At 32.8% G+C, this 13,389-nt stretch overlaps 1 protein-coding gene across 1 annotated transcript in view; it reads right to left on the reverse strand.

Moving 5' to 3' along the window:
- CAPZA2 (capping actin protein of muscle Z-line subunit alpha 2) overlaps nucleotides 1-13,389 on the reverse strand; it is a 47,096-nt gene that overhangs the window by 14,686 nt on the left and 19,021 nt on the right. Inside the window, exons 2-4 of the mRNA XM_019743218.3 lie at nucleotides 10,018-10,081; nucleotides 8,675-8,726; nucleotides 1,636-1,699 (exon numbers count right to left, since the gene is read on the reverse strand). Of these exons, the coding sequence (XP_019598777.1) occupies nucleotides 1,636-1,699; nucleotides 8,675-8,726; nucleotides 10,018-10,081 (180 nt within the window). The remainder of the gene's footprint in view (nucleotides 1-1,635; nucleotides 1,700-8,674; nucleotides 8,727-10,017; nucleotides 10,082-13,389) is intronic.

Genomic DNA, 13,389 nt, shown 5'->3' on the forward strand with positions numbered 1-13,389 from the left:
TCTTTTAAGTTCAGTAGTTTTTTATGGCTGGGAGGCTAATTTTACTAGTCTCTCAGTATTTCTAAATCAATCAACCAATCAATCAATCAATCACCTAAGTGTTCTCTTCTTTTTCAAAGGTTTAAAAATTTTCATTCTCTTGTCATATTTGCTACACCTCCATGATATTAGATTAATAGTGATAAGTAGCTATTCCTGGACAATTTTCTATTTTAACTAAAATTATTTGTGTTTCTAGTTTATGATATTTACTATTGGTTTTTGTTAAACAATCTATTATAGTTAAGAGTTTTTTCTATTCATATTTTACTTAGGGTTTTTGTAATGAGAGCTAGCTGCTGGATCTTCCAAATTCTTTTTCACTGTCTACTGATATATCATAAGGTTTTCCCTTTGGATACATTCTAGTTAGTCTTGGCATGTTATTTTTTTTTTCATATATTCATATCCCTGGATTCTATTTGCTAATGTCTATTTAAATTTTTCAATCTATAGTCATATGTGAGCTTACTATAGAGTTTCTTTTGTTTTTTATTAGATTTAAGTATTAAAATTATGCTAGGTTCATAAAACAAGTTTGGGAGCTATCCAACATTATAAAAAGATGCCTGAATCTAAAATAAATAAGTAAATAAAAATAAAAGGATGCATTCCCTGGACCCAGCAAATCTTCTTTCAGGGATTTATCTTAAGAAGACAATAGTCAATGTGCCCGGAGGTACAAAGATGTTTAATACAGCATTGTTTATAACACTAAAAAAATAAACAAATGAAAAAAAAAAAAGCACAGAAAAACAAAATCTCACAAGAGAAAGAAAATAAATTTAGATTAATAAAATGAAGCACTATATAGCTTTTTATATATGTGTATACACACATGCATCTCTCTCTCTATATATAAGCTTATGCTTTCCTTTCCGTTACAAGTCATCTTTTGTCTAGTCTCTTCGCCCTGCAACTAAAAGACTACATGTTACATAAGGAATAATGACAAATATAACCTTTGCTATATTGATAATTAGCTACTAAGAACTAATTGTTACTACTCTTACGTTCTACTTACCAGTTCCTTCTTCATATTGTTTTACATAAATTGTGCTTCACACAGCACAGTATGAATTAATACAATCACTGTTCAATTACTAGTTAACATTAAACCAAAAAAGTAAGAATGCTAGTGACTTTTTGTGGCTTTTCTTAGCTTAGCAATTCTAACTCGCACTTTGGAAAGAAAAGATTTAATAGTTACTAAATGCTAAGTTACTCACATGAAGAATTGTAGAATTCCAGAGCAACCAAATTATGATATAAATCTTACTAATATATATTCTAGATTTTGGATAAATATAGGATTGATTTTTTTTTTTCCTAAACAAGAAAGTAGATTTAAAGTAACTATTTTCCAAAATCTTAAAAGAATTATATTTGAACTTCTAAAAGGAACTTTCTGCTAATAGCATTATTGGTTTCAACAAAAGAAACTAAATTTTCAATTACTTTGCCCGTAAGTGGCTATGATAAAAGTGAACACTTTTTTATCTTTTAAACACACCACTTCATAATTCTTGCAGGATAATAATAACCATTATAAATGAAACAAAGAATAGCTAGATCCTGTGTTTACATGAAACATACCTGATCCTCATAACCTTCAATTTTTACTGGAGTAAACTGGTCCAGGTTATACTGCGCAAATGCACTAAAAAAGAAAAAGGCGAATTACTTAAAATTACTTACTTAATACCCTTAAAAAAAATCACAGTCAATTCACCTGTCAATAAAAGTCACATGGCAAGTTAAATAAAATTATAACTCTCTATTAGTGATCTTATATTAACTATAAATATTATGTAGGTATGGCTATTTTTAAAACTGACGAATGATACCAGCTTTCAATGTTTAGCAAAAGAAAATTAAATCAGTAAATATAATTAATCTTTTCATTCAAACCCTTGGAAGTAAAGGTTAGCCATCTATAAGATACATATCCAATCACGTAGTATACGACAGACCAGGAAACAAAGTAGTTGCTATGAGAGATGCAAAGAGTAACCAGACAGACCCTACAGTTAAAGGGCTTACAGCTGAATAGGAAAGATAATAGACAAACAAAGGACAAAGAAGAAAGTACCATAAAAGAATGACCAATAAAGCACCATGAATAATACATATATTTTAAAAAATACATTCTAAGAAGAAAAGAGAATTAGATGTTATTTCATAATGGATGTAATACTGAGAAATGGCTTTGAAATAATGGGTAGGATCTGTGGTCTTGTGGAAATTGGAGGGATGTGAAGAAAAGAGTACTTCAATTAGAGGGACCAGGAGGAGCAAAACACATGAGAAGATAGGTCAGGTCCAACACCACAGAAAGCACCAAGCTCAATGCCTGGCACGTAGCAGGTTTATAGTTAGTTTACCAAAGTGAATGGCAAGGCTTGAAAGCTGGAATAATTACTTCATTTGGGAGGCAAAGCATAATCACAAAAGCTTTCTGAGAAAGGAGAACATAGAGCTACTTTAAAGATTAATTTGGTAGTAGTGTGTATGACAAATTGGGAAGTGAAGCAACTACAGCCAGAAAAAGCAGTTACGTTATTGTCAGGCAAACATCCATGTTAGAACTGCTGAAAGTCTGAACTAGGAAATGGTGACGAGATGAATTCAAGAACAAAGCCTCTCTATTCTCATGAGTAAAGAATAATATATTATGTAACTACATAATACACTTGTAGGAAAAACTCTCATCGTACAAATGATTATCTAAAAATACATAAAGATCATACTGTATTTTATAAAACCTGTAACCTGAGAAATTTATTCCACTTACTGTGTTTCCCCAAAAATAAGGCCTAGACAGACAATCAGCTCTAATGCGTCTTTTGGAACAAAAATTAATATAAAACCTGGTCTTATTTTACTATAAGAACAGTTTTATATAAGACCAGGTATATTATAATATAATATAATATAATATAATATAATATAATATAATATAATATAATATAATATAATACCGTGTCTTATATAAGACTGGATCTTCTATAAGACCGGGTTTTATAGTAAAATAAGACCCTGTCTTATACTAATTTTTGCTCCAAAAGATGCATTATAGCTGATTGTCTGGCTAGGTCTTATTCTCGGGGAAACATGGCAACAGAAAAGACATTGAGAATTTTAAAATTTAGGAATGTATCTCTCAATCTAATCTCCTTGGGAGTGTTTCATGTTATTCTGGATGGTAAGATGTCTACTGAATTTTCAGGTATTAGCTACTCAGTCTCTCCAGAAAGGAATATTTGGTTAGTCAAAGCATTATTGAGTTAATAAAAGACTAGAAAATGTAAAAATAGCAAAGTAGAATTCAGTTTCTAGCCGTTAAATTCCTGACACTGCATGTTCAAAAAAGATGGGAGTAAATATAGAAATGCATGAAAGAGCTAGAGAAAGAAGTATCTATCCACTTCTGATTTTCTTAATTCATTAAAACCACAATCTTCCTAGGAATAGCCTCAACATAGCCAGGCAGTCATTAACCCTTAAATGAACCTACCTCAAAAGTATGTCTGAGATTAAATAAAAAAAACACACAACTAGAGTCATGCACTGCATAAGGATGTTTCGGTCAATGATGAACCACATATATGATGGTGATCCGTAAGATTATAATGGAGCTGAACTTCCCTATTGCCTAGTATGCCACAGCACAGCACATGACTCACATGTGTGGTGATGCGGGTGTAAACAAACCTAATGAACTGCTGGTCTTATAGAAGTATAGCACATACAATTATGTACAGGACATAATACTTGATAATAATAATAAATAACTAGGTTACTGGTTTATGTATGTTCTATACTATGCTTTTAATTGTTATTTTAGAGTGTACTCTTTCTACATACATAAAAAGTTCCATGTAAAACAGTATGCCCGGTTACGCCAGCAGCCTCGTATCTCTCTCATTTACCATGTCTCTTGAGTGCATAATTTTCTCTCATGCTTGATTGAATCTCATGTTGTTTGTACAGTACCATGCTGTACAGGTTTGTATCCTAGGAACAATGGGCTATACCACCTAGGTTTGTGTTAGCACACTCTGATTTTTGCACAAGGATGAAATTGCTTAACGATGCATTTCTCAGAACGCGTCCTTATTGTTAAGTGGCCCATGACAATATTCTAAATCACTTAGAATTACTGGAAGTAAAAGACACATTTAAATATAAATATGGATATGGGCGGCCAGATGGCTCAGTTGGTTAGAGCACGAACTCTCAACAACAGAGTTGCCGGTTCAATTCCCACATGGGATGGTGGGCTGTGCCCCCTGCAACTAAAATTTGAAAATGGCGACTGGACTTGGAGCTGAGCTGTGCTCCCCACAACTAGACTGAAGGACAACAACTTGGAGCTGATGGGCCCTGGAGAAGCACTGTTCCCCAATATTGCCCGATAAAAAATTAATAAATAAATAAATAAATACAGATAGTAATTTGGTCCTAGGCCTTTTACTGTCTGTAACCACAAACTTCATCTATCTATAATTTGGGAGTGAGGGAAGAACAGGAAATCTAAAAAGGAGACAATAAATATGAAATAGGTAAAATTTTATCTTAAATGCTCAAAGCAAGTTAAATAGGTCAGTTACACAGTATAGTGGGAAAAAGGTACTTATTAACCTACAAAGTCAGAATACAGAATATCTATGTTTTGTTCAAACTTTGTGTTAGCTAGTGTGAGCACCATTTACCTCATCTACAAAAAAAAGGGGTTTGGACTCAATGACTTCCCAAGTCCCTTCCAGTTCAGAAAACTTATTCCATCCACCCACTCACCACCTGCTCACCCAACCCTCCATCTATACAAATATTTAAGTGTAAAACACTCTACTAGAAACAGTGAAACACTAATTTCTCTGCTTGTAGAGTTCTGTAGCCCAATTCATTTCTCAGTCACCTGTTTCTGTATTTAGATTTTTACACCCTTTACTATTAGTGATTCACCAATCACATCTTAAACTCTCACCATGTGTTTCCCTCAGTTTGGCTACATTATTTTCATTATTTACTATTCAAATCCTATTCATTATTTAAACTCAGCTCAAAATCCAGCTCTAAATAGAAATTAAAGATTTCTTCCTTTGGGATTTCCTCCAAAAGCCTTTGACATACCTCTATTAAGATAACATTTTATTTCATTTGGCCTGATATTGAATATATCTGACTCTGCACTGTAAAATACCTAAGAGGCTTATTTATCTCATCATCATAGTGAAGTCTGACATTCCTACATCTGTTGAATAAAAGGCTATTTCTGGATACTTCAAAATATTCTAGAATTGAGAGTACCAATTCTTCAGTATGTATGTCTAATTTTACGATGAAACATACTGAATTTGTGTCATTTCGTAAAGAAAGATGTCCAATCAGAACCACTCTTCAGAACAATAGCTATGTATTTTCCCCTTATAAAAAGACAGAAAAGGGTAAAAAAACACAGTTAAAGCAACAGGGAAAAGGTGGAGGAAAGGAGGAAAAGAAGCACATATATGTGAGGAAGAGATGTACTGGTATAAAAGAAATTCAATATAAAAAGTACAACTGAAGAAGAAACAGGACTATGGTTATGCACTTACTCTGGAGAAACTGCCACTCGGATACAGTCTCATGTTTTTACTATGCCTTCCAAGTTACATTATGCAGGTTTAACAGGCAGCCTCAATGTTAAGTGATAAACTATCTTGAGGGTAATACCAAATTTTGAGATATTTCAAAAGTAATTCAGAACCAAGTCTAGTGAACAACAGGGGTAACACCATTTCACAGAGAGGACACTGTGAGCCAGAGTAATTTAATTCCAAAGTCAATGATTTAAGGTATATTTTTGCACTTCACAGACACGCTTAGATGTCTACAAAATAAATTCAAATGAATATTTACTTTAGAGAAAGTCACTGAGGTCAACAAAAAGAATCAATATTTTCTTTATGTGTTCATCTAGTTAACAATCATTTACTGAGAGTATAACTACATGCAAGAAAATCAAGTTTCTACTGAAGGCTTCCATGATTTTTTTCTTGGGTTTATACTCTACTATAAAGATCTTTTATCATTACTACTGATTTCCTCAAAGACTCATTTCCTTAAAAAAAAAAACAAAACCTCAGCCTATCAGGCATTTCAATCTCTATACCTTTGAAATGTGGACCACAACTGTCCCTGAAATTTGGTTCATAATAAAAGAGAACTACAGCTCACATTCCAGTTTCTTTTTAGAACAAATCCAAGTTATTTAATTTAAAGATAACAATCATCATCAGGTAAATGCTTCTTTGGACAAATAAAATTCAATACTTTCATCATTTTGAGTCATATGTATGACTATTTCATACTTACATAATTATGAATATTTTTTTGACCTTCATTAAACCTCACTCTGCCAGGGGAAAACGTTGTCTTTAAACAAATCAAGTTTCTCATTTTCTTAACTTAAAAAAAAATCTAATTTGTGCACCTACCTGAAACAACCCACACATTTATTTACCAAAGATAACTCAGAAGAAAAGTTTATTTTGAAAGTTCTGTTGTTAAAAGTTCATAAATGCTATATGTTATATGTTTCTTTACTTGTCAATATGCTATATGCTATTAGAAAATTAATTTTTCTTGAATATACAAATAATTTAAATAAGATTTAAAGAAATTAAGAGTAAGTAGAAATTCACTCAGAAGCTAGTAACTAAAGTTAAAGGTATAAAGTAAACTGATTTCTATAAAGCACTTTATTATAATAATTAACAGGGTGGAAGCAACCCAGGTTTCCACTGACAGATGAATGAATAAAAAAAAATGTGGTATATATATTTAGCATTAAAAAGGAAATTCTGACACATGAGATAACATGGATGAACCTTAAAGATATTGTGCTAAGCGGAATAAATGAGTCTCAAAAGGACAAACAGTGCATGAGGTATCTAGAGAAGTTAAATTCATAGAGACAGAAAGTAGAACAGTGGTTGTCAGGGGCTGGGGAGAAAGGGGAATAGGAAATTATTGTTTAATGGGTACAGAGTTTCAGTTTGGAAAAAGGAAAACCGTTCTGGAGATGGACAGTGGTGATGATCATACAACAATCAATGTGAATGTACTTAATGCCAGAGAACTGTACACAAAAAAGTGATCAAAATGATAGAGATCGTTATATGGTGTAATAAAAAAATACAGTGAATGTTTAAATTAAAAATTTATCACAGTAAAAGACATATTGCCATTAACCCCCCTCAATATACCCCCCCTCGTTCCGAACTCACTCATCCCATGGTTCTTGCCACTTTCAGAAGCAGTTCTGGAAGTCCTCTTTTGTGAGTATCTTTAGTTGTGCTGTTGTGGCTGCCTCAGTGTCCTGAATCATTTTGACTTTGGGGAAGAGCCAGAAGTCACACAGGTGCCAGATCCAGTGAACAAAGTGGATGAGAACACACCGTAATGTTTTTACTTGACAGAAACTGCCATACCACAAGTGATGTGTGACATGGAGCATTGTTGTGATGGAGGATGAAGTAAAGATATGAAAGAGGACTTCCAGGACTGCTGCAGAAAGTGGCAAGAACGATGGGATAAGTGTTTTCAAAGCAAGGAGTAGTATTTTGAGTGGGATTAATGGCAATATGTCTTTTACTGTAATACATTTTTTTAAAAATTTAAACATTTACAGTATTTTGTAATCATACATTGAATGTGTATTTTTCCCCCAATAAAAAATAATAAATAAAAACTGCTATTAAAAAATACAGGAATTTAAATTAGAAGCGAAATCAGATATGCCTGGGAGTCTGCTGAACCTCTACCTTCATTACCATTAACTGTAAAGGACATTTATTTGATGAAGCCTTCAAAATAGAATGAGAGCACATTTCCCCCATTAGTTAGGATGTCACATGTTGGATAGCATACTAGGATGAGAGTAGGTGACCGGATGGTTACTAAACACTCTTTGTAAGGCACTAAAAATCTGTTTAATTTCACCATTTTCAAAAGAGTAATGGAGTTGGTTAGCCTAAAATATGGGTCCCCGGACCTTATTTTGGGAGTTGGTGTTGGGGAAGAGAATTGACCATTTCTATGAAATCCTATGATAGGTGTGGCAAGGCATGATTCAGGTCACTGTCCAAAGATGACACCCTGGCTTTTAGAATTGCCTAGTTCTTTCAATCATTTACAAATCTGGTAAATATTTATTAGGTATATCTATGTCAGGTATCACAGTAGGCATTTATGGATGAGCAAAATAAACTCCTAACCCTCAAAAATCCATTAGTGTCAAATATATAACAATAAAGCAAAATCTGAATAAAAATTAAAACAATCATAATTTCAAAAACCAAAATTTCTAAAATAATTTTACCCAACTTTGCAAAAGTCAAAATGTAGTTAGTATTGAGTATATAAGCCACTCCCAAACACACAACAAATAGACAATTTCATATTATAATTGTGTCCCTATTTCTCTCTGTGATCAAAAATATTTCTCTTCTAGCCTAGTACATACTATGCATATTTATATATTTGAACTTGATGTGCAAATATCTTTTTTAGGGATTGGTGCTTAAAAAACACTTTTAAAACATTTTCCCATGTCACTTTCGTTATGTTAATAATATATAATACTTACTGGGCTGCTCCTTCCCTGAGAAGATTATCATTATTAAGCAGTAACCGAACATCTGCAAAACAAACGTTATCTTTTATATATTACTGTTTTTCTATGTTTGAAATTCCTGTGTAATGAATGCAGGTTATTCTGGTCATGTATTAACACCCCCACCCCACAAAAGAGGAAGATCAAATAATCACTCTGATGGCTCAAATAAGTATAAAAACACACCATGACATTAATTTTAAAGTTGATTAGGAAATAGAAGAGGAAATGAAATGGAAATACAAGTTCTTTTATACCCTTCATAGTCAATGCAGGCAGACTGAAACATATCTCCAAAGACCTGAAATGGAGGTAAGTGACAGCAAGGAGGGTGTGCTGAGATCTGCAGCAGGCTTAGTGCTGCACCTCGAGTGTGATGGTGCTGTCACGAGTTCAAGTGCATGTGCTCTGCAGAGAAGGGATTCAACCAGAACCCGCTTGTGAACAGAGTGCAGATGTACGCACTTCCGTCTTCAGACAGCACATGTTCAAACAAAAGATGAAGGTATCTAGTTTGATGTGGTAGCTGCTTTATTTAATAATCTCACTTTTGTTGATTCTTAATTCTGTCCTAATTTTAGATAGATTATGTAGACATGTGCCTATTAATCATTAATACATAACTTTAAAGATAATACTTATTGGAAAACCCAAGCACTCTGTGAAACATAAAGGAAAAAAAAAATCACATAATTTCACCCAAAAGAACCAAATTTCTACAGTAGCTTTGGTATATTTTCTGTTATTATTTTTCCTATGCACTTAGCTGTTTTACATAGTTGCGACCATAAAGTACATCCAACAATTTTTTCACTAAATGAAAATAACACAAAGCATCTCTCATTAAGAAACTGGTTTAATATAATACAGTCTATAGTTCTTATAAACAATGTAAAATTGGACAGCCATTAAACATAATGTACTGTATTTCCCCGAAAATAAGACCTAGCCTAATACAAGACCTAGGTCTAAAAAATAAGACCTACCCAGTATTATATTAATTGTATTATATTATATTATACCCGGTTTTATATTATAGTAAAATAAGACTGGGTCTTATGTTAATTTTTGCTCCAAAAGATGTATTAGAGCTGACTGTCTGGCTACATCTTATTTTTGGGGAAACATGGTATATCATAAGTACATTATATTCTAGCCATTATAAAATCCAGACTGATGAAACTTTTCCTGTAGTTCAGAAAATACAGGTTTTTCTACATAATCTTCTTAACTTAGTTATTTTGGTTATATAATTTATTCTTTAGAAAAAGAGTGCTTTATATATCCAGTCTTAGTGTTATAAAGTAAACACTCACCATTAAACACTTCGTTAAATTCTCCAGGAGGGGCATGAATGATGAACTTTGCTGCTATACGCACCTAAAATAGAAATGAAGATATAAATGTTCCATAGCATAGGCCTCAGCTAAAATTAAAAAAACAGTACAAAATTATGGCATTCTAAAGTTCTACTGAAAATGACTTAAGAAAAATTTAGGGATAGTGACACTTCTTCATTCAAACACCTTAAATTTATTACTTTTTAAAAATAAGCTTATTATTGTTTAATAATTTAGTATAATCACAATTATAGGTTGAATGTAGATTAAAAAATACAAAATATATAAAAGTCTCAAATAACAACATAACTTTACACCTTAAGGAATTAGAAAAAGAACAAATGAAACCCAAAGTTAGTAGGAAGAAATAACAAAAATTAAAACAGAAATAAATTATACAGCGACTAAAAAGACAATAGAGAGGAAACTAAGAGATGGTTCTTTGAAAGGATAAAAACTGACAAGTCTTTACTAGATTTGCCAAGGAAAAAAAAGACACAAAATCAGAAATGAAAGAGGAACTGTTACAAATCATACCACAGAAATAGAAAGAATTATTAGACTACAATAAACAATTATAATACCTGCAAACAAATTGGACAACCTAGAAGAAAAGGGTAACCCCTAGAAACATACAACCTGCCAAGAATGAATTAGGAAGAAATGGAAAATCTGAACAGACCAATTAAAAGTAAGTAGATTGAATCAGTAATCAAGACCCTCCTAAAAAACAATAGTTCAGACTTCACTAACAAATTCTACCAAAAGTTCAAAGAAAAATTAATACAAATCCTTCTCATTCTTCCAAAACCACAAGAGGAGGAAACTCTTCCAAGCTTTTATGAGGCTAGCATTACAAGGGTGCCACAAGAACAGAAAATTATAGTCCAATATCCCTAATGAACATAGACACAAAAATCCTCAACAAAATATTAGCAAACTGAATTCAGCAATACATTAACAGGATCAGATACCAAGACCAAGTGGGATTTATGCCAGAATGCAAGGATGGTTCAACACCTGCAAATCCGTTAGTGATACACCGTATTCACAACATAAAGGAACATCATATGATCATCTCAATAGATACAGAAGAAGTACTTGACAAAATTTAACATCCATTTATGATAAAAACTTTCAACAAAGCAGTTAGAGAGAGACTGTACCTCAACAAAATAAAGAAAATATATGACAAGCCCACAGCTAACATCACATTCAAAGGTGAAAAGCTGAAAGTTTTCTTCTAAGATCAGGAACAAAACAAGAATGCCCACACTCACCTCTTTTATTCAACATACTCATAGTATTGGAAGTCCTAGCCACAGCAATCAGACAAAAACAAAAACAAAAAAAAGAAACAAACAAATAAAAGGTATCCAAATTCAAAAGGAAGAAGTAAAACTATCACTTTTTGCGGGTGACGTATTATACAGAGAAAACCCTCAAGACTTCATCAAAAAACTGTTAAAACTAATAAACGAATTCTGTAAAGTTACAGGATATAAAAATCAATACACAAAAATCATTTCTAAGAATGAACTATCACAAAGAGAAATTAAGAAACAACTCTATTTAAAATTACACCAAAAAGAATGAAATAATTGTAACCAAGGAGGTAAAAGTCCTGTATACTGAAAACTACAAGACATGAATGAAATTAAAATATAAATAAATGGAAAGCTATTCTGTGCTCATGAATAGGAAAAATCAATATAATTAAAATATCCATACTACCCAAAGCAATCTACAAATTCAGTACCATCCCGATCAACATTCCAATAACATTTTTCACAGAAATAGAATAAACCTAAAATCTGTAAAGAATCACAAAGACCCCAAATAGCCAAAGCAATCTTGCGAAAGAACAAAGCTGAAAGCTCCCTGATTTCAAACTATATTACAAAAAACCACACTAATTAAAACAGTATGGTACTGGCAAAAAAAAAAAAAAAAAAAAAAAAGACACACAGATCAATGAATAGAGATCCCAGAAATAAATCCATAGGTATATGGTCAATTTATGACAAAGGAGCCAAGAACATACACTGGGGAAAGGACAGTCTTTTCAATAAATGGTGTTTGGAAAACTGGACAGCCACACGTAAAAGAATGAAACTTGATCACTATCTTACAACATGCATAAAAATTAACTCAAAATATAAAACCTGAAACCATAAAACTTCTACAAGAAGAGATAGGTGGTAAGCTCCTTGACATAGGTCTTGGCAATAATTTTTAAAATCAGACTCCAAAAGCAAAAGCAACAAAAAACACAAATGCACAAGTGGGACCACATCAAACTAAAAGCTTCCAACCAAGAAAGGAAATCATCAACAAAGTGAAAAGGCAACCTACAGAATGGGAGAAAATATTTGCAAATCATATAGCTGATAAGGGGTTAATATCCAAAACATATAAAGAACTCATACAACTCAATAGCAAAACCCCCCAATCTGATTAAAAAATGGGCAGAAAATCTGAACAGACATTTTCTCAGACATACAGATGGCCAACCAGTACATGAAAAGATACTCTACATCATTAATCATCAAAGAAATGCAAATCAAGACCACAATGAACATCACCTCTGTTAGAATGGCTATTATCAAAAAGACAAGAAATAACTGTTGGCAGGAATGTAAATTGGTGAAGCCACTATGGAAAACAATATGGAGGTTCCTCAAAAAACTAGAAAAGGAACTACCATATGATTCAGCAACTCCACTTCTAGGTATTTATCTGAAGAAAATGAAAACACTAACTCAAAAACATATCTGTACCCCACATTAATTGCAGCATTATTTACAACAGCCAAGGTATGGACACAACTTAAGAGTCCGGCAATGGAGGAATGAATAAATTGTGACACATAAATACACACACACACAAACACACAATAGACTATTATTCAGCCATCAAACAGAATGAAATCTTGCCATTTGTGACAACATAGATGGACTGTGAGAGCATTATGCTAAGCGAAATAAGTCAGACAGAGAAAGACAAATGCCTCAGATCTTTTATGTGGTGTCTAAACCAACCAACCAACCAACCAACCAACCAACCAACCAACCAACCAACCAACCAGCCAACCAACTAAAAAACCCAAGCTGCCAAACTCATAGAGAACAGAGACTGGTGGTTGCCAGAAGTTGAGGGTGGCGGGGAGGTAGGAGAAAAAGAAAAATATACATATATAATTTAATGCATTTAAGAATCCGAAGCACCCACGTACCCCCCCCATATATAATTTGCTTATTAGTGTGTGTGTGAGACACACACACACACACACACACAAATCAGCAAATTTTTCCTTTAAACTAAAATGGAAAAAAATTATCAAGGAAA

Source organism: Rhinolophus sinicus, chromosome 8 (assembly GCF_057876585.1).
Source record: "Rhinolophus sinicus isolate RSI-liver-muscle chromosome 8, RSI-T2T, whole genome shotgun sequence".
NCBI lineage: Eukaryota > Metazoa > Chordata > Mammalia > Chiroptera > Rhinolophidae > Rhinolophus > Rhinolophus sinicus.